At 40.6% G+C, this 24,170-nt stretch overlaps 3 protein-coding genes across 3 annotated transcripts; 2 read left to right on the forward strand and 1 right to left on the reverse strand.

Annotated features, from left to right (window-relative positions):
• Nucleotides 1-1,604: 1,604 nt before the first annotated feature.
• On the reverse strand, nucleotides 1,605-2,569 carry RB195_004563 (uncharacterized protein; the record flags this gene model as incomplete). The annotated part of the gene is made up of 3 exons (XM_064182460.1): nucleotides 1,605-1,617; nucleotides 1,838-1,901; nucleotides 2,377-2,569. The coding sequence occupies 3 exons, from the start codon at nucleotides 2,567-2,569 to the stop codon at nucleotides 1,605-1,607; spliced, it is 270 nt and encodes an 89-aa protein (XP_064033727.1).
• Nucleotides 2,570-6,689: 4,120 nt separating this feature from the next.
• On the forward strand, nucleotides 6,690-7,203 carry RB195_004564 (uncharacterized protein; the record flags this gene model as incomplete). Its single annotated transcript, XM_064182461.1, has 2 exons — nucleotides 6,690-6,777; nucleotides 7,088-7,203. The coding sequence occupies 2 exons, from the start codon at nucleotides 6,690-6,692 to the stop codon at nucleotides 7,201-7,203; spliced, it is 204 nt and encodes a 67-aa protein (XP_064033728.1).
• A 5,602-nt stretch (nucleotides 7,204-12,805) lies between these two features.
• Nucleotides 12,806-22,668, forward strand: RB195_004565 (uncharacterized protein; the record flags this gene model as incomplete). Its single annotated transcript, XM_013446702.2, has 28 exons — nucleotides 12,806-12,856; nucleotides 13,993-14,136; nucleotides 14,200-14,257; nucleotides 14,323-14,438; nucleotides 14,575-14,667; nucleotides 15,035-15,145; nucleotides 15,211-15,291; nucleotides 15,423-15,587; nucleotides 15,662-15,771; nucleotides 15,830-15,935; nucleotides 16,167-16,229; nucleotides 16,300-16,435; nucleotides 16,500-16,647; nucleotides 16,722-16,785; nucleotides 16,897-17,047; nucleotides 17,109-17,223; nucleotides 17,890-18,039; nucleotides 18,096-18,222; nucleotides 18,280-18,370; nucleotides 18,425-18,535; nucleotides 19,158-19,247; nucleotides 19,379-19,532; nucleotides 19,585-19,660; nucleotides 19,715-19,806; nucleotides 19,883-20,072; nucleotides 21,687-21,772; nucleotides 22,466-22,538; nucleotides 22,597-22,668. The coding sequence occupies 28 exons, from the start codon at nucleotides 12,806-12,808 to the stop codon at nucleotides 22,666-22,668; spliced, it is 3,024 nt and encodes a 1,007-aa protein (XP_013302156.2).
• Between the last annotated feature and the right edge of the window lie 1,502 nt (nucleotides 22,669-24,170).

Genomic DNA, 24,170 nt, shown 5'->3' on the forward strand with positions numbered 1-24,170 from the left:
TCTTGAATTGCTTCGACTTTAAAGGAAGACGATGAAAAGGAAAGCTAAGGGAAAAATAGTAGAAAATAGTCGATCACCTGCGGAATACGGCAGAGCGATAGTGTAGACAGGATCGGATTACATACACACACGGAGAAATCTATTAATTCGCGCCGTCGTCGTCGTCGCCGAGTACAATGCATATGTATATGCCCGTCCGCTCCACACACCTATCAAATGTGTTTTGATAAGAAGTGAAAACAATACCGGCAACGGTGTTGACATTACGACTAGCCGTCCCAAACAACAGCCAAACAACACTAGCGGCGGCGCCTGTGTCATCATCCGAACCTTTACCTGATCGCCGTTTCAACTACAACTGCAAAAAGAGTATAATAAATTAGTCTCTTTTGTAACGATGTATCAACATCCATGGGATTTACACCATTTACTGTAATTTACTTAACAATCCACTGAAAGAATTCAAAAAATCTACGACGAAGTCGATTTAAATTACGAAGATTATCATGAACGCGTTCTAGGACAGAGTTTCGCTATGGTTCTAGTCAATGTCTTGCTTTCTTTTGAACGTAAAGAGGAAAATATTCTATTCATTTGTCAAAAAAAAACAACATTCATATGGTATCACCACGAGTAACAAAGATTTAGGGATTTCCAAACGAAAAAAAAAACTAAACTTCCAGGATACACTACCTGAACGGAAGGAAACCTTCAGCATTTTCTTGCTGACGTACAGATTGTAGATTAGATTAGATTGATTGTAGATGCCGCTCCTGGTGGGACCAGTGAAACGTATGAAGACAAAACGTGTGAATAAGATCCATATTATGTGCTCGTACAACATAAAACCAAAGTTCCATTCATTTCGTACATTATAACAGCAATCATAGCCTCTTTATGGAGAAGACTATAAAAATTATGCAGCTGCACCATCAACTCTAATATCATTTCGAAAAAATTTACGACTATATCAGTTTTATGTGATCCAAGATCATTCAAGCGAATGCTTCCAATTAGTGGGTGGATATGATAGCGGGGAGCGGATACGAGATAAGTTCTCTGGATCGAAAATCGTTGCTTATACGCGTGTCTGCGTATCAGCAATGAAGCGAAAAGTTCGACAAAGGATCCGTGCTGTGAAGATTCTGCTCGTTATGCTGAAGTGCATATAAAATCGTCAGGTGCACTACCACAAGTTGTGATGAAGCGTCAAAAATTCGTCTTCTTATGAAAAGCCGTCTCTGTTTTTCTTTTTTCTTTCTTCGCTGGTATGGTAGGGAACTGGTTCGTGCATAACACGAATCTTTCACAGATGTTAATGAGGCATTATTATGAAAGAGAGAAAATATGTCGAATATGTAGGAGAATTTTTTAGTCTATGTGTGTGTACTTAAGGTGTGAGACTGTAATTCGTGAATGAATAGAGTCTATGAGAAAAAAAAAACATAATTTGTTTCTAGCGAAAAAGTAGCACAAAGGACATTCTAGTAAGTAGTTGCTACTGTTTTTAAAACTTACAACCTAAGAAGAAATGTGCAAGGCGCCTTTCCGGATTTGCAGCAAATAAAAATGAGGAATTCGTGAGACGGGTACAAAAACACATACTAGAGACTTCCACTGAAAAAAAAACTGAAATTGGTTACGTTAACTACTTTCAGTGAGTTTAAACGCTAAAAAGGCAAAAATCGAGTACAATGACTGAACGATCATTTTTGAAGGCGAGCTAACTACGATACGATTGTCATACACTTAGTACACTGCAATGATTCACAATATTGAAAGAAATAAACGAAGCTAACGACGTGAAAATGAACCATAGTTGTACAGTGGAACTCACAAAGAAAAAGGTGTAGCAAACGCCTTGTGATTCCCTTTGAAGAAGTTGCAAACGAAACCAGCAACTGCAAGGAATTCGGGTAATTCTAGACAAACCTATCCTACTTAGTTCTCTGGGTTTTTTTTCAGGTTAAATACCACTTCAGGGCATCCCGTAGTCCACTACACTTTTTACTGACTTAACTACTTTCCACTAGCCTACTACCTGTAATAAGTTGCATTGTTGCCGATACGGGTGCAACGCTAAGAATATTTCGCACGCTTTTTTCTGGATTACTACGATTTTTTTTACTACCATCATGATCGAACAAAGCAAACAATACAAAACTGCTGGGTGTTTCTCATCGCTGGGTTGACAGGCCGGCTGGCGTTGTTATTTCGCTCGGATGATTAGTTTCCGGTATCGTCACCGATCAAAATGTCAAGAGACGCGAAGAAAAACAGATTTTTCTCTCGGCAGCCATAAAAGTCGTTTGTCGAAGCTGAGTCAGCTTGTTGCCCCGCGCACGGTGTTCGTCACGTGAAAAGAGTTGTTCGTACCTTTTCCATATATTGAACGTATGGATCGACGAAATCGACGATCGAACAACTCTGTGGCGGAGGCGGAAACGAAAGACTTTCGAAGGTGATTCGAGAGGGGCCGATGAGACGACGGCGGACAGTCACCAACACAAGATCCTCGCCGAGATAAGCTTTCAAGGCGACCGATGCGGACAGATAAGAGTTTTTGCATGGTTTTCATCTGTGTGTCTGTTGTGTACAGAAGAGCAAAATAGCTGCAGCAAGACCGGAGCCAATTAAAAAAAAAAACAATCCACTATATGGTCTGAAAATGAACCGAGGAGAGAGATGGCGCTAGAAAAGTAGGCGGAGAAATCTGACACCACGAAAAACGTACCGGGAAGTGCTCAGAGCAAACACAGTGAATCCGACGATCAACGAGACATGTGCGCGACGGAGAACTTCGTCCTAGACAAGCGACCAACCCGTATTTTAACCCGAGACACACGGTACTCTGACAGCTAAGAGCGGATTCGGAGATAGCCGCTGCGCGATTTCACGGCTTATGAAAAAAAAGCAAGCATGGAATTACTAGATACGTTATGAGGAACAACGTAGAACGGAGTCACTCAGCTAAATTGGATAGCCGTAGAGAACTGGTTCACGGATGTTTCCACCCGAGTAACTTCTCAGCGATTCTCCGTGACAAGTCTGCGATCCCATAACTTCATGTTATTCGCATCTCCAGCCTTCAACCGATTTCCTTCGTGGAGGTAACGACCATGTGCGAAGAATTAGGACCAGACTGGGACCCAGAAATATGATCGTATAAGAGATTTTAACCGTTGTCTCATAGTCACTACATATTTCGGATATTTTGGGGTTTCTTCGCATCCCTACCCATAAATCATCGGCACAGATCTGAGGAAATACATGAACAATGGCGAAAATTATCCTACGACTTCACCGGAGCGTTATGTAGAGACTGCGTCCTTGAAGGGACCATATCACGAATCTGACGTCGTGACGGAATCCGCAGGAAAAACTAGAGATGAAGTTGTAGATTGAGGAATCCGGGGTGGTGCTGCCCATCCTCCTCTGACTGCCGTTTAAAAAAACCTGCATGGGAACCACTTTAGTCCCTACGAGGTATGCTAGAATACGCCTCTATGTATAAACATGTTCCAGTCCCTCAGGAGCCCATTCCTTAGTTTCACTTGGATAAGCTGGAAAGAAGACATCACTGATCGTCGACCACTCACAAGTGGATGCGGCATGCACGAGGGTGGCGCATTGCAACTAAAATGTGCACACGGCTGGCGCGCTCCAATCGAACTCGTTGTAGAACATAGCGCGCCGGGACGCCCGAAGTCGTATCTTCCGGGCCGTTTTTTACGGCAATTAGGAAGAGATGGACGGAATCACTCCCCTCTCTATAATCTACGATCCCGTATACGAATACTCCACCTGAAATCCGTAACACCTCAGATTCGTGCGGTGATGCCTTTAAAAGAACGTCGTCCTTCGCTCCGTTTCTTACCACCATTAGGAAGAGGTGAGGGAAAACGGCCAGGCTATTAGCCTTCCCTCAGATTCTCTCACCAGCTCAGATTCGTGACATGCTGCCTTTAATTAAAAATTCGCGTACGTAGGTCACATGATGATTAGAGCGCAGAATCGCCTGTGCGCCTAAATCATCGTGTGGGCAGTAACCACCAAAATAGTCCTGTGGGATTAACACCTTTTTCAAATTCAAGTTAACTTTGATCTGTGAGAAATCACTGCTTCAAGTGCACCAATTTACTCCATCAGGAGTATGTATTTACATGAAACTGACATTTTTCTCCGAACATGAACTTAAGGACACCGCAAATGCTGCTGTCAAATACAGTCGGAGCCGAACGTTTGGCTCGGAAGCAATGGGATTTTAGTGGGGGTAGGATATAAAGAAGAGGTGTGTTTATGCCAAGCACACGTGCGCTGCGACATTCGCGTCGCCATAACTATGATATAGTCGGGCCGAAACGACCTGAGGCTCCGGCAGTTGCGTAAACGGCTGGACTTGATGCAGAGCGGTGAAGCTTATCGGTTCAAATCGGGAGAGGATCCTCACTAGCACCACTCATCGCTGTAGTCCGAGTGAAACTAGCGGTAGTCCTGTCTCGATTCCATTCCTTCGATCCTTCGAGCGAGCCGCGGACGGAACTACGGCGAGCAGATGTCGTTCAGACGCGAATATAGTGAGCTTCGACGCCGACTGCATCTACAGCCTTTGTTACTTATCCAATTTTGGTCAGTCGACGATAAATCATGGTCTTCTGCTAAGGACACATTCTGTACGTGGTAAGTCATTTCGTTAGAAATATCGTCGACTTATCGTCGACTTTCGTTAGAAAATGTCGACTCAAAATGACATGAATCACGAGTGTAGTTGCGGTGCATTTGCGTACTTGTTCGAAACGGCGCGGTGGAGGCAGCAATTGGAACCTAGGTGGGGTCATCGCAAACTGCAGCGATGGGTGGTGGCAACAAAGGTTTCAACACGCTCCTAGCCGCTACGCTCCACCGAATACCTCGAAAGAAGCGACGTACGCAATTGCGTACGTGCTTCATGTCGTTTTCATCCTATTATATTGTGCAAAAGGTCGTGAAGATGAGAACTAGACCATGAAAGGCACGCTTTTCACCGCTTACGGGCAAACCAGTGAGTCAAGTGATTCCCCCAGTGGTTGATATCGAATAAAGATCGCAACCTCAGGCAGCATTCGGGGAGATACTCTCTTCAGAAGATGGGGCTGAGATATAGTACGCAAGTACCACATCGAAAATGCAGAACAACGTTGTAAATCCACCCGCGCCGCGCTTCACTTCGTTTCTACTGAACCGTAGCAAACTATGGTTGTGAATGAACGGATGAATCCTCTTGTTTGTTGATGTAGGGCGCAAAATAACACGTTGTTTACGCTTAGTCGACTTCGGATGACTCATCAGAAGAATTTATAGCAAGCATTTCACCTTCCATTTTTCAGGTGTTCATGTGAGTATACATTCCCTTATGGCGACTCTAATCCTTCACGTTTTCGCGATAGCGTTACATTTATGAGATTTTTCATTTGATAGTGTTGAATAGTTAATTCTATAGACTGACTACGACTTATAAGCAAAGCGTACGCAAAGCAGGATTGGGCGGATGTGCTTACGGCATTGTTAATTCGACACTTCTACCGAGAAGGGGTCTTTAGAAATGAATTAATGAGAAACTACTAGTGAACTGGATTTCAGAGACGCTAATATTGAAAATATTAGTGCGGACAGGGGATCGAGAACGAATAAAATGCAACTTTTTATTCAGTCAGCGAAGATGTTCGAAAATCTTCCCAACCCTTACCAGGATGGGTTGAAAGAAGGCGGTTTGTTATACTTCTTTGGCGCGCTAAGGTACACTGATAGGCCGACCTTTACCGGTTCGATTACTTGAAAATCCTTTTTCTTCCTGATAGTAGCAAATTCTGTCCATCCCGTAATACTGTCACAATTATAGAAAAATAAAAATAGAAGAGTAAGATAGAACGAGATAAAGTATAGCTGGGTCAAAACGACATGGGGCACGAACAGTTGCGCCAGTGGCTGCGCTCGAAGCGGTGCGGTGGAGCGCAGCGGTTGGAATCGAGGTGGGACCATGGGTAGCTGCAGAGGTCGGTGGCGATATCGAGGATCCTGACATGATCTTAACCGCTACGCTTCACCGCGCCGCTTCGAGCGCAGCCGCTTGCGCAACTGTCCGTGCCTCATGTCGTTTTGACCCAACTATAAAAGAGATATAAGATAAAAGATAATGAGTTATGCGTGACGACGAGTTGCTGCTCAAGAACTAAGAATGAAGGGATTAATACTCTCAAAATACAAAAAAAAAACACTTTCAGTCCTATGAAACGTCCGCGATTCTTGTGTTGTATTCCAATGTGCTTCTGATGGACCTATAGTAGAGCGTCTGCAATTGAGACTCTCCCTTAATAGCAGCATACCACAAATCTGAAGTGACCGCCGGAGAAGCTGGAGATGGGGTTCTAGATGGCGGGATCTGGGATGGCTCCGCTCATCTCTTCCTAATCGTCGTAGAAAACGGCGTGGGAGCCGTTTTAGTTCCAACGAGGTACGTTAGAACGCTATTCTATGTACACTTTCCGGTCACCTGGGGCGGCCTAATCATAGATTTCACGTGAATAGGCTGGTGAAGAGAGCTCATTAATCCTCGACAGCTCGCACGTGCACAAGAGTGGCGGGTTGCGACTGGAATCGTCGTGAAGAACTGCGTCTTCCACGCCATTCTTTAGGGAGACGATTAGCGAGAGATGAGCGGAAAATCCCCGGATTCCGGAATCTACAACTCCATGTCTATCGCCCATGTTCGACTGTCTTTGAATCTCGGCATGTTGAAACGTAATTTTTAATTGATTTTCTTGAGCTATCTCTATCTTTTCCTGCTGATTCCCTCACCACGTCAGGTTCGTGGTATTCATTGTTAAATCTTTTCTTTTTCGCGTTTTCCTCAACTGCTGCGACGACTTCTCAGCTTTCTTTTTCCGTTTCTTCTAGTTGATCATTTACGATGTCGCTATGATGATTTCGTTTGTGGTATCGTAATTGCCATGACGAGAAGGCATCACTCGTAGCAAAGAATCAATTCGTGAAATTCCGAATGAAGGATTGGTGAGGCACTGAATATTATTTCAGTGTAATTCTCCTCCAGGAGATGCTTTACTCGATGGAATGTCCATGCAGGTTATGCGACAGCTTTTTACTGTTAATTCTTTTGTTGTTGTTGTTGTTGTTGTTGTTGTTGTTGTTGTGGCTTGTTGTTTGTGACCTGTTTGAATTGTTAGACCCTGAGGTTGAGAATAGAGTTTTTATTCCAATGCGGGTCGCTGTATTAGCGTAACACTCCCCATTTACTTTATTTACATAGAATAGTCCTTTTACAATAGTGTTTTAACAACGAAAAACGAAGGGAACATTCCCGGTGGCAATTGTTCCTACACTGTTACCTGTCTACCCTTGCCAAAAAAATCTGCTGTTTGTTTTATTTGTTCGTTAACAAGTTTTTGTTTTTCAAAAAAAAAGACGATTTATTTGCTCCTGAAGACAACAGGATAAGAACTTTGAGCGAACATTCAGCTTACAGTTAGGTCAAAACGATATAAAGCATGGACAGTTGCGAAAGCGGCTGCGCTCGAAGCGGCGCGTTTGAGCGTGGGATCGTGTAAGGATCCTCGCTACCACCACCCATCTCTACAGTTCACCATGGTCCCACCTCGATTCCAACCGCTGTCTCCACCCCACCGCTTCGAGCGTAGCCGCTTACGCAACCACACCATGCTTCATTTCGTTTTGACCCTGCTATACCTCCTATATTTGAAGTGGCATTTTTACTATCATTCATTGAAAGTGTGCCTACTTCAATTCCTAGACTGGATGTCATGGAAAATAATTTTCCGACTAAAGGATACGTGTATGAGATATCGTTTCCGGTATCAAGCTTTGGTGTAAGGAACTAAGAGGAGTAATTATATTTTTTTTTTTGGTTTTCGACCATCCCTCAACACATTTCTTTTTTGCTTGTGTTGGTTCCGTTATTACGTCATCAGATTTAAAGCAACGTATCGCGAAATCGACGTACTAAGGAAACCCTGGGTAATTCCAGGGAACTCGTAGAAATCGGATTGTAGATTATGGGACCCAGTTTGGATCCGCTCGTCTTCCTCTAACTCGTAGTAAAAACCGCGTGGGAACGGTAATTGTTCCTACGAGGTACGTTAGAGCACGTCTCCTTGTACACTTTACGGATCCCCCCAGCAGCCTATTCATTGGTTTTGAATAGGCTGGTGAGGAGGCATCATTGATTTTGACATCACTGATCTCGCTCGTGGACGCGGCGTGTACACAGGGGTGGTCTGTTCTAACGAACCTCGTGGGAACAATTACGTGATACGCTGACTTTAATTTCGAGTTACATGAAAAAAAAACGAGCCAGTGCAGACGATTAGCGTGATTCATTAAAACAACGAATACTTTCAAAAACCACTGAATCCAGAGATTTACGTGACCTTAAAACAACGAATACTTTCAAAAACCACTGAATCCATGTTTTCAGCCTCAACGATTGCATTCAAAAGCATTACTTCGTCATGATTGTTCAGCAGAAAACAATTCACTGATCTCGAGATCGCAGGCGATACTGATTTACCGTGTGCACATGACTTTCCCTGCATTATTTTTATATTAACTAAACAAAAAAGTGATACGGTGAGGAAAAGTGGGGCGCTACTGTAAAATACAAATGCAACTCTTCTACCTCTACAGTTGTGTCTATTATGTGATGTTCCCTGTGATCGTGCCGGTATCGTGTGTATCGATTACAGCGATGGTTATTTGGTCGAGGTTAGGTTCGAGGATTGATTCATATAGTTACATTGGAACTGTCTATTAGGTTTTCTGGCTTTTCGACTACCGATTCGTATAAGAGGGGTTTCTGTTCCTATCGTTGTCGTAGTTGTGTCTCCAAAAATGTGGCTGAACGTTGAAATTTGAAAATCGCTTATTTCGTCGTAGCTGCTGGAAGTAGGTATTTTCATTTTGTTGTCTTCCATTGTCATCTCTGTTTCGATCCTGAATATAGCAGTTTCTATTTTCCTCATTGGTAGAATTGTTTCCCGGCCCATAATAGGGTCAAAACGTACACCCTACTATGGGCCTACAAAACGACATGTAGCACATACGCAATTGCGTACTACTGCGCTACTCTCAAGGCGCTTTGTTGGCGCGTAGCGGCTAGGAACGAGGCGAAACCCTTGGTGGCACCATCGATCGCTGCAGTTTGCGACGGTCCCACCTTGATTCCAACAGCTGGTAACATCGCGCCGTTTCAAGCGCGTACGCAAATGCACCGCAATTTTGCTCGTGATTCATGTCTCTTTGAACCGACTACGTATAGTGTGCGTTTCAGTACTGTGATTTGCAGGTTTCGTACAATTTCAGTTATTGGAAATATCAGTGATTGTATTTGGGCCGCTTTTGGCATACATAGGTGTCTTCCACCAGGTAGTTTACCAGCTACCCAAAAACAAAAACCCACAGTAGAGTCAAAACGACATAAAGCACGGTGCATTTGCGTAAGCGGTTGCACTCGAAGCGATGTGGTGGAGCGTAGCGGTTACGATCGAGTGTGGACGCCTGCTACCACAATGCTGCAGTTCGCGATGGTCCTACCTCGATTCCAACCGCTATGTTCCACCGCGCCGCGTAAAGCGCAACCGCTTACGCAACTGCAGCGTGCTCCGTGTTGTTTTGATCCTACTCTTCAGTATCTTGCTTAATATTTATCTTTTCTTTCAATATTGAAACATAGTTTTCGTCGTGAAAGTCGACTTTTGGTTGGTCCAATACCTTTTTATAGTCCCGTTTTACTTTGGGACGGTAGCTCATGTAGTTGATTTCTGTTGCCTGCTTGGTTGGAATTGTAGAAATCTAGCCAGTTTCTTCTCAACACGAAGACTTCTTAACTTTTTCATTCAGTTCTGTTTCCATGAATTTCAGGATTGATATATGATGACCGTAATAAATCGGCTACGAATGAAATACCAGTAAGAAAACATTAGAGATTTTTATTTTAACGTTCAGCCCATTTTCGTTGCCAGTGTTATTCATCGCTGTTTTGTGATTTGCATTTGCTCGAGACATTTTTGCAATACTGATGCTTAGCACTAGTTTTGATTCTTCTTTTTTTTTCTCAATTCCGCTATTTGAAACTCGCAATTTTTCTTCTTATAGTTACATCGTTGTTGTCCTGAGAGTACATAAAACTAAAAATTGCAAGCTATTTATTAAAGGGGGGTTGGGGATGTAACGCAGTCGGCGGAAGCTTCCGCGGTGCATGCACAATCGATCGGATGTTCGAGTTCGCCTTAGTGCCAGTCAAGCATTCGAAACCTTCATGATCGATAAATTGGTACCAGACTTGTCTGGGAGGATAAAGACGCTGACTATAACACACCGGGTACCCTCTAAAGTTACTCTACAATCTAGTCACACGTTCGTAAACCTCAAACTGATTCTGAATTGAAATGAGCGTGGTGGCGCATACCAAGCGGATTGATTAACACCAGACACTTTATTCTGTAATGCACTATTTGTCAAAGGACAATGTACAAAACAGTGAACAACTGTCTAGGTCTCGGACAGAAGAGGACCACTTTTTTTTTACAAAAAGAGCATGGTCAACATATCACGAAATAATGCACGAAAAGTGCAGAAATCAAATTCCTAAAAAGCGAGGTTCTTAAGAAGGTGTCACGAAATCCCAAGAAACTAATAGCAACGTAAACTATAAATACTAATGGAGAAGAACTTTGATAATCCTAATCAAGAAGTATTGCAAAAAAGAGCATGAAAAGTCTTGAAAAACAAGAAAAAAGAGCTCTTCGGCGAGGAGTTTGTCGCGCTCCTTGGAGACAGGCCCGCCTACGACGAAGGTGCGGCGCGTCTCCTCGATACAACACGTTTTACGCCGACTGTACACTCCGCCTCCGTTACGGCAATGCAAAAGGTTCCGTCATGTTCGCTGTTGCGAATGTCCAGTGTGACGGTGTGACCAAATAACTTGTACAGAATTTCCCCGAAGATTGGCTGCCATAGAAAATAAAATCTCTGTCGATCGCATGTAGTCAGGAAAAAGAAAAAACGCTCAGGAATCGTACTCTTTTGTATGTAATAGCTCGTAACAACGACTTACTGCACCATAAATGAATTTTTCTTGTTCTGATTATTCGAATTGGTTCTCGTTTTCGACGAGTACAATCCTGGAGTTGACAATTTTTATTCGGAATTTTTAAAATATAGAGATCGCTCAGAGTATCTTTGATTTTGATAAACGCCCAGGTTTTCTTCTACTTATACTCACACCACCGGATGCGTTCAACCGATGACCGTAATACGGTTTCAGGATTGGGTCGGCGGAGAGAAAAGAGATAGTACGGGTTAAGCAGAGAATAAGCGTACGTTGCGGCGCGGACACTCCGCCCACACCTCATATGTAGTGCCTTATAAGTCATTCTTCGCACTAGATTGCTTTTGAGTATCGTTTTCAGTGAAAAAAAAACTTTGAGGACACCAAAAATTTCTGTAGTAGCAAAAACTTTTGTAACTTTTCAGGCTCAACTCAGCGAATTGCACCACCTGTTTTTTTCACTTTTCTTTGTTATTTTCTTCATTTTCTCTCTTATTTTCTTGATTTTCTCCCTCTCAACATATTCGCTATTACTCCCGTTCATTTTAAAATTTATTCGTACCTTTCTACAAGTAAAGCGTAGTTGGGGGATGGTGTTCCGAGAACGGAACACGATAATTGATAATCTGTAATGTTTGTTGCCATACTATCCCCTCGTTGCCGTCCATATGGCAAAGAGGCGGCACGCTTATATGGCATAATGTTGCTTTTGTACTAGCCGGAGTAGGCCGGCAGTCTTTTCTCTACTCTTAACTTCTTTGCATCTATTTGATAAACATTCTACCACTGAACACTTTCTTGGGTCCCATAAAATCCCAAATTATCGTGAGCCATCACAACTCACGCGCACAGATGGGACACTCAACCTCTCTTGTTCAACGCTAAACCTAAAGCTCTGTAGCTACTCAACTGCTCTCTTCTCCCTTCCTACTTTTACGTATCTTAGAATTTTTTCTTACTGTGAGTTTTCATCTAATTTTCCCTCACATTTCTACATTTTCTTGGTCGCTTCTCTACAGTCCCCTCCGTTTCTCCATATATTCACTTGTCCCCTTTCCGTCCGTCTGAAGAAGGATGCACAGAAATTAGTTATACTTCTTCTCGTGAATTCTAACAAAGTACAGTAGTGAAAGGCGAGTGTAGCGAAGTCGGCAAGAGATTCCGGCTGTGAGTGCACGATCGATCGGCGGTTCGAAAACGCCCTACTGCCAACCAGGCCCGTTCATTCCTGCGTGGTCGATCAATCGGTGCTGCACTTCTCCGTGAGAATAAAAAGCTACGCGCGCAAGTCATTCTTGTATAGGCTAAACATGCGCTCATAACTCCCAAACGATTCTGGATTGAAGTGATCGCGTTTGGCGCATCTAAAGCCGACTGATTAATCCGAGACACTCTATCCTCCACATTTTATTTTTCATGGTGTGAAGAATTCTTCTTTGCAAGAGATCGTTCCACCTACTGTAGTCAGAAATCAATATCACATGGATATATTATTAGCTAAATACCATTTTTAAACGTTCTTCCTCATAATTTTTTGCTTGTAGTTTGTTGTGTATTATTGCGTGACCTTCCACTTCTATTTTTCGATGCACGTTGTTTTGCAGAAACAACTCAATGTGCGACTCAGCTGTTCTTCTGTTATTTTTCTCTAAATGACTTCGTTGTGGTATTGAGAAAGCGAAGAAAATGGGGAAAACACGTCCATTGACTCAAACGCCAAACGCTACTGGAACTGAGGTAGTTTTTTTTCCTGTTTCAAGCTTTTTTCTTAGATTGTTGTTGAATTGGTCTGTTTCCACGCGCTTAACTCTTCCCCTCTGGATAGACTGGACTTTGTTTTTGATCTTGTTTGGCTCTTTTGTCTGTTTCTTCTTAAGTGCAAAAATCTATACACAAAACAGAAATTTGTACCCACATCGAAAACACCGTTTCATTCCTGTTTGAATTATTCAAGGCTCTTTATGTGTATTCTGGATGTTTATTTTGCTCCTACCGAACATATGATGTGCTATCTTTCCATCCATTAAAACGTATCCACTCATCCGGAGGTACTTTATATTGACGGGCGAGTGTAGCGCAGTCGGCAAGAGGTTCCGGCTGTGAGTGCACGATCGATCGGCGGTTCGAAACCGCCCTATTCCCCGCCAAGCCTTTCATCCGTCCGTAGTCGATAAATTGGCACTAGACAGGCCTGAGAGGATAAGAACGCTGACTTGATACATAGGCTAACCCCCAAGTTATTGTACAGGCTAGGCATGCGTTCGTAAACCCTAAACGATTCTGAGTTGAAGTGAATGCGTTGGCGCATCCCAATCGGATTGATTAACGCCGAAGACTTTATACTTTTTATTGACAAGGTTTTCTTTGATTGATTGTTTTGTTGGATGTCGATAACAGATTCATCCCGAAGGTACTTTCAATTCCATAGAATCCACTAATCAAGAAAGACTATTTAAACTGTTTGAACTTGTTCATAATTTCTTCAATGTAGTTACCTAAGGTACTAACTTAGGTCAGTCCAGAACTATTTCGGATATAACATTTCAAAACAAATTGTATGTTCATTTTTGGCGTTGAACCATAACACATATTTGTAAAAAGTCTCCTTATATTTTGGAATATGTACCGAGTAATTGTTCAACCTACAAGTGATGCTACAACCTATTTCAATACTTTCGGTATTCCCTAGTTTTACAGTGGTGTAGGTTCTTCCAGTTACGCGATTGTTGCATTGCCATATATGGAGATCTTACACAAATTTATTCAAATGATTAAGTGGACCTTCTCTTGCAAATCAAAATTGCCTGTCATTGATTATCTGCGATCCTCAAATATTTTCAATAGCTATTATATGGATATAGGATTTGTTTAAGTCACCACAAAGCGGTCGATCGACGAAGAGTGGCGCTAAACGCACCGAATTCGCTCACGATGATCCACATGCTGTCGCTTCGACTGTTCTGCAAAATTTCAGTTACAGCGATGAAGATTGCCTAGCAAAATACAAGGCCTTATCGGTACGTTTTTCCTCATACAGCATTTTCACGGAACTATATTTAGAATTAACATTCATTTTGCAGACTCTTCAAGATTTTAATGGCGCATTTCCTGGAAATCTTCAGGAGAAACTTATACGAGGTCTGTTCTTGATACGTTGCATACGTCCAAGTGGTTGCTTTTTCAAGATTAGTTTTTTTTTTCAGGCGCATTGAAGGCTAATGAAGGGTCCCTTCCATGTTTTCTATGTCAGAAAGTTCTCTCTTCTTCTGTAGGCCTCGTTCTTCACATAAAGAAATGTCAAGGGAGTCCAGAAGCTGAGGTTAGTTCAACGTGCTCTTTCTTTTTCAATTCGATTTATTGATTATTCAAGTGAATTCTTCTACTCGATCATTTTCCTCATCCTTTATTTTATTTTATTTTTATTCGCTATTCTTCTTCGGTAAATCTATTTTCAGAAAGTCGATGTTACTCCTCCAAAACCTGTTCGTCCATCCTTGGTGCCAAAAAGACGATTGACTATATCGGTATCTTCATTGGAGCAGTTGAAGGTTCAGTTCTTGTACAAGAAGAAGTTTTTTTTTTATTTCAGATTTCTAAACTTTTCAAATTGTACATTACTATACAAAGAATTAATATCGACATTGTGCCTACTTAACTTTTACCTTTTTCGTTCCATTGGTGATAAATAGAAAACGAAATGGTTTTTGGTAGCCTTTTCCACGCAAATAGGTTCTCTCACTACTATCGGGGACCTAGCTGTGGCTATATTTTTGCTTACTTGTCTACTTTATTGCCAGTTGTTCTTCTTGATTTATTCAACACTTATCCACTTTGTGCAAACTGTTTCAAAATTTGTGTCTGGTCTAAATTTTATTTGTTTTCTACGTTACTCATACTACATGCGACCATGTTCAGGATGAGCCTTCACTGTGGTTACGTATTAATGAAAAAGAGAAGTTAAACCTTCTGAAACAGTTCTTTCCTGATGGGAGGATTGAGTGCTTCGCTATCCACAAAGATGATGAAGTAACGTTTCGGAATTTTTTCTTCGTATTATATTCGTAGCTTTATTTATAATTACTCTTTTTCAGATTTGTTCGTTATTCTTCGATTATAAGGAAGCTATTACTCATTTGGATTCTAGCATTAAACCGATGTATCTTACTTTCGTTGTGAGTTTCCCCACTTCTTAGAAACTAAGCGTTCCATAAACTGATTAAGTTGTCTTTTTCTTCCAAAATTCCCGGTAGTGTGGCAAGTTGTAAAATTTGCTGTTGAACGCAAACGAGGATAATTGTTTCAGGCAAAGGGAGCTGAATTTCGGAAATTAGACAAAAAAGTGAGATCTCGATACGTTCGAGAAGGATTGAGAGCTAACCTCGAGCTGCCCTGCCTTGAATGTGGTAGAATGTTTCGTCATCAGTATGGCCTCATGTACCATGTTGAGCGATGCAACGTTTCCGAAGAAGTGATATTATTTTTTCTTCGTTCATTTGAATAATGTCATCAGTTTCAAAACGTAACCTCGGATGGAAATTTTAGGAAATGCCTTGGAAATGCTACCGATGTGGTTTCCATACGACACGTGCGGAATCCTACAAGCACCTCGAACTATGTTGGGGTGAAGCGAAATTGCAGCTAGACAAGGAAGAGTCAGTCTAGAAAAAATGTTTTATTCTCTTAAAAAATAAGTGCGAACCATATATTAAGACTAACCGGCGCAGTTATGGGTGGATTAGGTGACGTGAATTTGAGAAGTGGAAAGTCAATTTTGAAGGGAGCAAGTGAAACAATAATGATCAATGGAGAAGCCAAGGTGAACTTTTTTCAATCCGTTTTTGCTTTAGTTTTTATTGCTCTTTTTTGTGTTCTATTATCCGCATTCAGCTCTCAGTTCTTTATACTGAGCGATCCTTTCGATTATTGAGCTTTTTGTTTGTTTTTTTTTTGGAAAAGTAATCGAAATGATAGCCTTTGAAAACGTGCTTCTTAGTTTAGCTTTTGCATAAACTCTTGCTTTAGTGGTGAAAATTTTTACTCATTTCAGCCACTCAGCGAACTTAGTGCTCAGGAAGCTTTAGAAGCCTTGATTGGTCCAGGAAAGTCCATAGTAAGGTTCTTCAATAGTCAAAGATGGATCATCATGAATAGATGTTTCGTGATCCCCTTTGTAATTCTAGAAAGGGAAAAAACGTCGTTCTGCAGCTAACAATAGAGTAAGTATCTCTGCTGGACTTATTCCGGAATCCGCCACTAGGATGTCACTTACCGGCGACGGAAAAATGCGGTTTAAGTTCAGGAAAGCTGATGCTAGAGGTGAGGATCGTTTCTTTTTCACGGATCCTGAATGCTACACTTCAGAAACATCACCTTTTCACAGGTTGTCTTTCTGGAATTTCTGAGTACCCAAAGTATCTTGAACATGTAATGGAAGCTCATAAACAGTGGGCGCAAGAAACGGCTGCTCTACCGTACTGCGGACGTCTTCTCGATATTGAGGCATCGGTATGGCAAACAGCATACGAATCGTTAGTTTGCAGTCTTTGTGACCTGTTTTATACATGTTGCGTCCTTTCGAAGTATTTAATGAATTGCTATTCAGATCTCATTTGCCATTCATCAGTAAGGAATCTGTTGGGTTCCGGATACGTGAAACTGATGACAAGGTGTGATGTATACGTGAGACTTTTCATATATGTTTCCCTTCTGAAGTAGGTGCATTCTTACCAAATATGGGAGTGTTTTGTTGATTTTTTTTTTCATTTTCATGTTTGCAGAGTGGTCACGAAAAAGTTCCCGAAACTTGCGAACGGTTAAGAGTATTCTCATCAACCGAACTGAAGCGTGAAATTTACGACCATGTAACGATTGCGTACTGTGGGGGGCCTATCAATACAATAAGTATTGCTCCAAATACCATGCCAGGAAGTAAGATCTTAGCACTACAATGAAATCTTTGATGATTCAAACTGACTTTTCATCCATGCAGATGAAGAAGTGGTTGCTATTGTCGCATACCCATGTGATACGTCCTTAGTTGGCAAGGATATGATGAAAACATCCAGCTATATACAGTTCTGGATGCACAAATGTAAAGGGCTGAGGTAAATACAAATTTTCATAACTTTTTTGCATGTTGTAATCTTTTTTATTTATGATCTTCTCATTATCAGCTTTATCTGTTATCTTTATTTAAATTCGTGTTCTTATTGAAGATACTAATTTATTCTATAGATCCTTTGAACAAGAACTAACAATGAGATTGTAATGTGAAATATAAGTGAAATTGTCCTAAACATTCGTTTGAAACCAACTGATCTCCAACAAAATTATGGAATTGATTGTTAAAGATACTTCAATTTTCAATGTTTCTCTCTTTATTGTGAACTTTTCATTCGTAACATTACATTGGTGGTATGCTGTAGTGTACAGGTACACGTTAAGTACCATGTAGTGGTCAGAAAGCAGAGAAGCATGAGTTTATTTCTGTACTAATTACACCAATTTCTTTAACCTCTTGTTTCACCACTCTTTTCCTTAAAAAAAAGACCACTTTGAAAGCTCTTCAGCTCTATTCGGTATTTATTTTGCCAAGTGTTTTCTTTAGTTACTCGTTAAAGAATTTCAATGAGTTTTTTTTTTGTATCGTTCCGAAAATATTCATTTAAGAAAACTTCTAGCGTAGCATTTTAGAAAATTTCTAGTGTAAACCATAGATCAATCGCTTTGGAGTAGGTTCAGTAGAGAAGGCATGAACATCAAAATTTCAGATCCAGCCTTCTTCCATGGTTCGTTTTGAAGTCCAATTTTGGTGTAGTTTTCGATGCCCACTGGTTAGACAGACCGAAGCCGTCTGAAGATAGCACATTGATAGGCCTCCTTGCGGTAGCAACAGCTCAAGGAGCATTGTTGATATACAGGTTTCTATTCAGATATGAGAAATTTGTGCTAAAGTGGTGTAATTTATAACTTTTAGGCTAGATTCAACTACCGTTAGTACTGCTCTCTGTAATCCTAAAAGATTACCTGTAGTTGAACCAGAACCTGATCTCATACTATATCAGACGAGGCAGTGGCATTCTGATGACCAGAGTCATGAAGAGGTATCGGGATGCCCATATCAACCTTTTCCACCTCGTCAAACCTCAATTATTATTCAGAATGCCGAGCAGCACTTTCCACCTTCTTTGACCTCTATTGCCTGGTGTTCAAGAGGTGAAGCGCAATACGTAGTTGCTGTGAATGCAGCAGGCAGGTGTTTACTACTAAACTTTTTTTTCATGCTATTTGTGCTGTTGTTGACAGGAGGAGTCGTAATTTGGGACATCCAGCGTTCTACCGATGCTCCTTACGTTCTACTAGACTCGAGTTGGTGCTCTCCTGCTACAAATGCTGCGTTCATCAACGGATTCGAAGGTTCATTTGTTTTTGACGTTTTGTTTTTTTTTTCTCTGCGAAATCATAACTCCGGCAACATTTTGACAAAGTTTCATACGAAACTATTTTCTAACCGAGAAGGTAGGTGCGTAACAGCAGCATTCCCGCAAATTTTCAAGACTGGTTCTGGTTTTAATTTGTTAGCATAGCAATCGACCGCACGCTGAATCTCATTGCTGGTTTTTGCCAATTTAGTGAATAGAGAAAACAACTAGGAAAACTGCAACGTTAGAGGGACTTGAGCAGTACGGGTACCGTCAGTAATCAGAATAATCAGCAGTATAGCTACACATGTGAAAATGTGTCTATGGTCACCGTATTTGAAATACGAATACGAAGTCGATGTTCTCAAGTATCACAAAAACATATGTTTTTGGAAAAAAAAAGAAATTCAAGGAGTTAAAGCACCGCTTGACCTAGAAGCTTGTACATTGACCTAGAGCAGATTTTTAAGAACTTTTTGTGGTCTTTTGTCGTAGGTATCAGTTATTTTTAGATGAATGGCTACGATGATGAATTATGCTTCCCTTATTAGCCATAATGAAGTCTGCATGTTTTCAAATGCATTTTAGAGAGTTTTTATACAAAATTCCTTTTTCAGTGGCGGTCGCATTTCGTGAACGGGTAATTCGTGTATACGATGTGAGGACATACCAATGTACTCTTGAGGAGGGTACGGTTCGAACTGCAGGTGAAGTTTTTTTATTTTTTATTTTTCTAGAGATCCGTAAAGAAATCTGAGATGTTAATCCTTCCGTCCACAAGCGAAGAGATCCAGCTTTTTTCTTTCTCTAATTTGGGTGCCAATCGTACACTTTTTAGGTGCACGGGCAACCTCTCAACCGCGTATATTTTCTGGATTCTTCACATTTCAATCTGAATATTTCGCAGCTGGCGAGGTTCCGTCTAATGGAGTCAGTTTTGTCTGCACGGAGGCGAAGAGTGATGGCTTCTTTGTTGTGCCTCTTGCAAACAGGTTGAGTGGAATTCATTACTTATGTTTTTTTTTTGTTAATACGGTGTTTTAGACATGAACTCATGACGTGGGATGTCAGTGCAAGCTCTCAAAATGCTGTTGTTGTGAGTTGTGGTCTTGACGGCAAGGTTAGTGACACTATGGATAGATTTTAGCTTGTAATGCACTAAACGGAATTATAGCTGTTGCTTTCATCAAATGGACGCCTTGTTACGGCTGCGAACACGGCAGATTACGGATTTAGTCTTATGAGGACAGCTCTGACGATTGTCCGGTAAACTACTGAACCGTGATTTTCCTTTCTCATTCCTTTTCATATCCCATTCACATAGTTAGCCACGTTTTTCCAGGAAGCGTACGAGCTCACCAGAAGAGGAGAGCATTCAGGAGTTGGTCTGCAAAATGGAAATCCCAGAAGTAAGCAGTAAGCAACCGTCACATACTGATGAAGAGAAGAAGAAACGCGCACGTCCGGCCTATATGACTCATGAGGAGTCTGTGGAAAACCTGTGGTTGGATATTCATCTCAATCCTGACTCGGTTAGTTACTTCATTTTCGTGCCAAAATAATTGACATAGTGTTATAAGGAATAAGAGCAGTCCAGGAATTCCTTTTTTTTTCTAAGTTTTTTTTTTATTTGAAGAACCAACAAATTCCAGTAAGAAGGAGAATGTGGTGTTGTGTGCAAGAGTTTTAGTTTTGTAGCCGCTCGGGTTGTTTGATTTATTTGATTCGAGAGATTGCTCATCAATTCATTAATTCTACTGTAATGAAGCCTACTCGAATTTCTCCTGTTTTTTCCTCTTTGTGTCATTATAAAAAAGTTTTGATATATGCGATTTCCGTCGGTAAAGAGAACTGTGCATGTATTGCATTGGATTTTTCGGACATAATTCATGTGACCTCCTGTGAGTGATGGTCCATGAATCCAATTTGTTTTGTGCTTACTACGTTCGGGTACTTTTCAGTTGTTTACACTAATCTCCGAGAATGAATTTCTGCAGCCATCAAACTTTGTTAATATTCATGAGTAGGTTCGGAATATAAATTGGCAGGTAGTAGTTGTAATTTATGAAATATTACAGATACTGTACACATTTTGTTTGAATTGACACCTTGATAGTCGAAAAATGAACTCATTCACGGGATTCACGTACATAGAGAGCGAGAAGAGACTAGTCGGAAGTCGACCGCGGAAAATTTCGAAGATCTTAGCTTCTCAGGAAGATCGTAAACCTGATTTCTATAGAACTACTTTTAAATTCGTTACTTGGCGATAAGATAAAGCTATATTATACTAATCTTCTGCACTCTTTTCGAATTTATATACTTATCTGCTTCTGTCGAAGTGTCGTTGTACATACTTCAGCTTTGCGACTTTTTAGTGTAATGTAGTCTTATCTCATCGCTAAGTAACGAATTTAGAAGTTCTATAGACATCCTTTTTACGATCTTCCTCGAAAGGCTTAGATTTCTGGAGTTTTCCGCACCGGACTCCCGACTAGTCTCTTTTCGCCTAATTCAGTTGCTTATTTCTCACATTTCGTTTTCTATTCAAGGCTGCAATTATTCAACTGAATTGTTAACTCAACAATGAACAAAAAAGTGGCGGTTCCCTTTTCTGACCGAGAATGGTTTTGCTTCACGTTTGAATTGACTCCCTTCTTATTTGAATCCATTTCTGAATACAGTAATGTTTTATGTTTTCTCAAACCTTGATATATTAATTTCTCAACTTCAACTGTAGTAATTCTGCTACTGAATGTGAAACAGCGCCGAATTAAATCTTTAAACAGTAGTGTGTTTGTACGTTGTTTTACAGTTAGCATTTCAAGCGCATGATAATATCGGAAATGAGGAATTTGATTTGTTTCGTTTGATATTTATGAAATGGCTGTAATTGACATTTATAAGTTAGTTCTCCAAAAATGGCTTTTTCTTTCTCAGCATCTTATATTCTTACGTAACGTCCCCAACCTCTTGTTTGTGTGAAATATTGTAGTTGTGAGGTTTGGGCGAACAGCTCAGATAGTTCAAAATCCATTATTTCAAGCTTAGCAGTACATTTGGTTCCAAATGTGTTGTGAGATTTCTTACTAAGTCATTCTGAGTTGCCATTAGTTACAAATTATACTGGAATTACGTATTTTCAGCAAAAACTTCGCTCCCAAACGCAGTTTTCATGCTTAGATTTGCGGATAGAGTCACTGAATCGTGTTGCAACGAATTTTCATACAGGGTACGTTGTTTTCCAGATTCCCATCTTTATTTCTCGAGGTAAAACTAGCCAATTTTGTCTCTCTACTTTAATTTTGCTTCACGTAAGTTTTAATTCCTTTCCATTGTTCCTTTTTTAAGAAGTAGACCAATTTTTTCTTTGATTCATATCTGTGCGGTCTTAGCATTTCAATGTTTTCTCTCTTTTTTTGACGTGGGAATGGAGTCAGCAGAAGCGTATTCATCGCAGAGCTGAACGCACGTCGAAGTGGTATCCGACTGACATGGTCTGCGGCAAAAGTCAAAAAACAATGGCTGTATGATGACATAAAAGTTTTGAAAATGGTGTACAGCAGAGGTCTAACATCTGAATCTTGTTTCTGTTGGAGTCCATGTTTTCGCTCGATTTTCTGAAAATTTTTGCTTGTGGTTTGCAGTAGAAGAGCTGTTGTTTGCAGATTTGCACTTTTTCTTCGATATTTAGCGTGCAGGATCTTATGATGCTTTTCTTGGGAGTAGAAGTCAGCTGCGACATTCCTCTTCTATTACTTTGTAATGTAACAGAAATTCGCACTTGTCAAATGACGTCTATGTGAGCTATCCCAGAATTGCTTGTCAAGTGCAAAAATACTCTGACTTAGTTTAAATCGAAAAGACGTCATACAGCTGTGTGATGCGGTTCCGGAAACCGAGCGAATTATTTTCTTTTTTTCAGACCTTGTGTTTTCACGGGTGGACAAGCAGGCCTGATCTTCATTCGGCCGTGCGTCATTGACGCCGAAAAACCTGTGAGTGTGCTTGAAAATGTTTCGCAGATGTCATTGTGTTAATTTCTGAATGTTACAGCTTATCAACAACGTATTGAACTTCCCAGTCGAGTCCAATGAGAAACCTTTTGCGAAGTTGAAGAAAACGTGATTATCTCGCAAAGTGATCTCAGCATAAGTTAAACTTCCAGTGTTTATATATCGAATTGATCGTGCTGTTGAAGCTATATCTATTAATAGCAGATTCTAGTGCCTTCGTATCTTCATCGTGACACAATTGAGCGTAAAGCTTTATGTATTCTTAAGTACGCTATTGGTTTCAATGACATCCTAAATTTTCAAGTGTTGCAACAACCAAGAAATTAATAGTGCATTCACTAACGTTGGTAAATTCGAATGTTCGAGAAGATGGTGACACTTTCTGGTATTGATCTAAACTAGATTAATTTTGATTACAATGGGTAAAAATCTGTGTAAGATCTTTACAAAAAAGTTAGCAGAAGCTAATTTGGCGACAAAATAACACAAGTGTGGTTGGAATGTGTTTGTTCTGTCTTCATGAGCTATTTATAGCTATATTTTGAAGAAACGAGGAAAAAAGTTGTACTTTTACTAAAGAAATTTTGTCTGGTATTGTTAACATTTAGCAAGAGAGCGTGAGGAAGAGGGAGGGCACAGACGACATCAGAGATGCGAGAGATAGTGTTCTGTGAGAGGAGGACGTTGTCCTTACAACTCAATTTGTTCGAGAAATGAGAAATGAGTAAGAAAAAGAGGAAAGGGAGGGCTTTCTGCTATTACTGTGTCGCGTGATTCGATTATTTGATTATTAAGTATTGATTAGATGTTATAGATCAGGTTCGTGCATCTGGCTTCTAACCTGATAAAGCTGCAGAAATAGGACATATGAGGGGGGAACTCAGCCTACTCGTTTCGTTAGATGATACGAGAAAAAAAACTACATATAAAAACAAAGATATAAAGATGCGAGAAAAATGTGTTGGTATTAAACCTCCAAACACCTTGGGGTGCTTGAAAACCTTGGATGCTTGAACGTCAAAGCTTTACTAGTAGTATATCTCCTTTTATATATCGTTTTGATTTCGAATTGTGTCCCTCACCCCTACCCCTCGTCATCCTGAGGATACAGATGAGAGCGTCAACTATTTTGGCAAGATATCGCAAAACTTAAGAAATTTGTGCATCTTACTTGAATATATCTGTTCTAAGTAAAAATCTAAAAGAAAAACCAAATAAATCTAAACAAGATCCCTCGCTGTCGGCATCCAAGGGCCGGGGATCCCGTAGATCGTGGAGATCGGAAGAGAAAGGATGGAATTTGTGACTATGAATTGCTGTGTTCACATCATTTTCCTATGATATCTTGGTGAATAACGATGATTAATGATAGCCGTGTGATCATTGGATGATTTGTCCTCATTGAAGTAATCCATACATACCATTTTAGATATTACTCATCTTCATGATTGTTCAGAAGAACGGATCATGAATCCTGAACCACTGAGGTGGATTTTTTTACCTCTGAATATGGAAATAGCGGGAATTTACTTTTCATCTACCTATAATTTCTCTTTGTAGAAATATTGAATTCTATTCCATTTGCTCACACGTTACATAGTCTCACTATTATAA

This window comes from Necator americanus, chromosome I (assembly GCF_031761385.1).
Source record: "Necator americanus strain Aroian chromosome I, whole genome shotgun sequence".
In the NCBI taxonomy this organism is placed as follows: domain Eukaryota; kingdom Metazoa; phylum Nematoda; class Chromadorea; order Rhabditida; family Ancylostomatidae; genus Necator; species Necator americanus.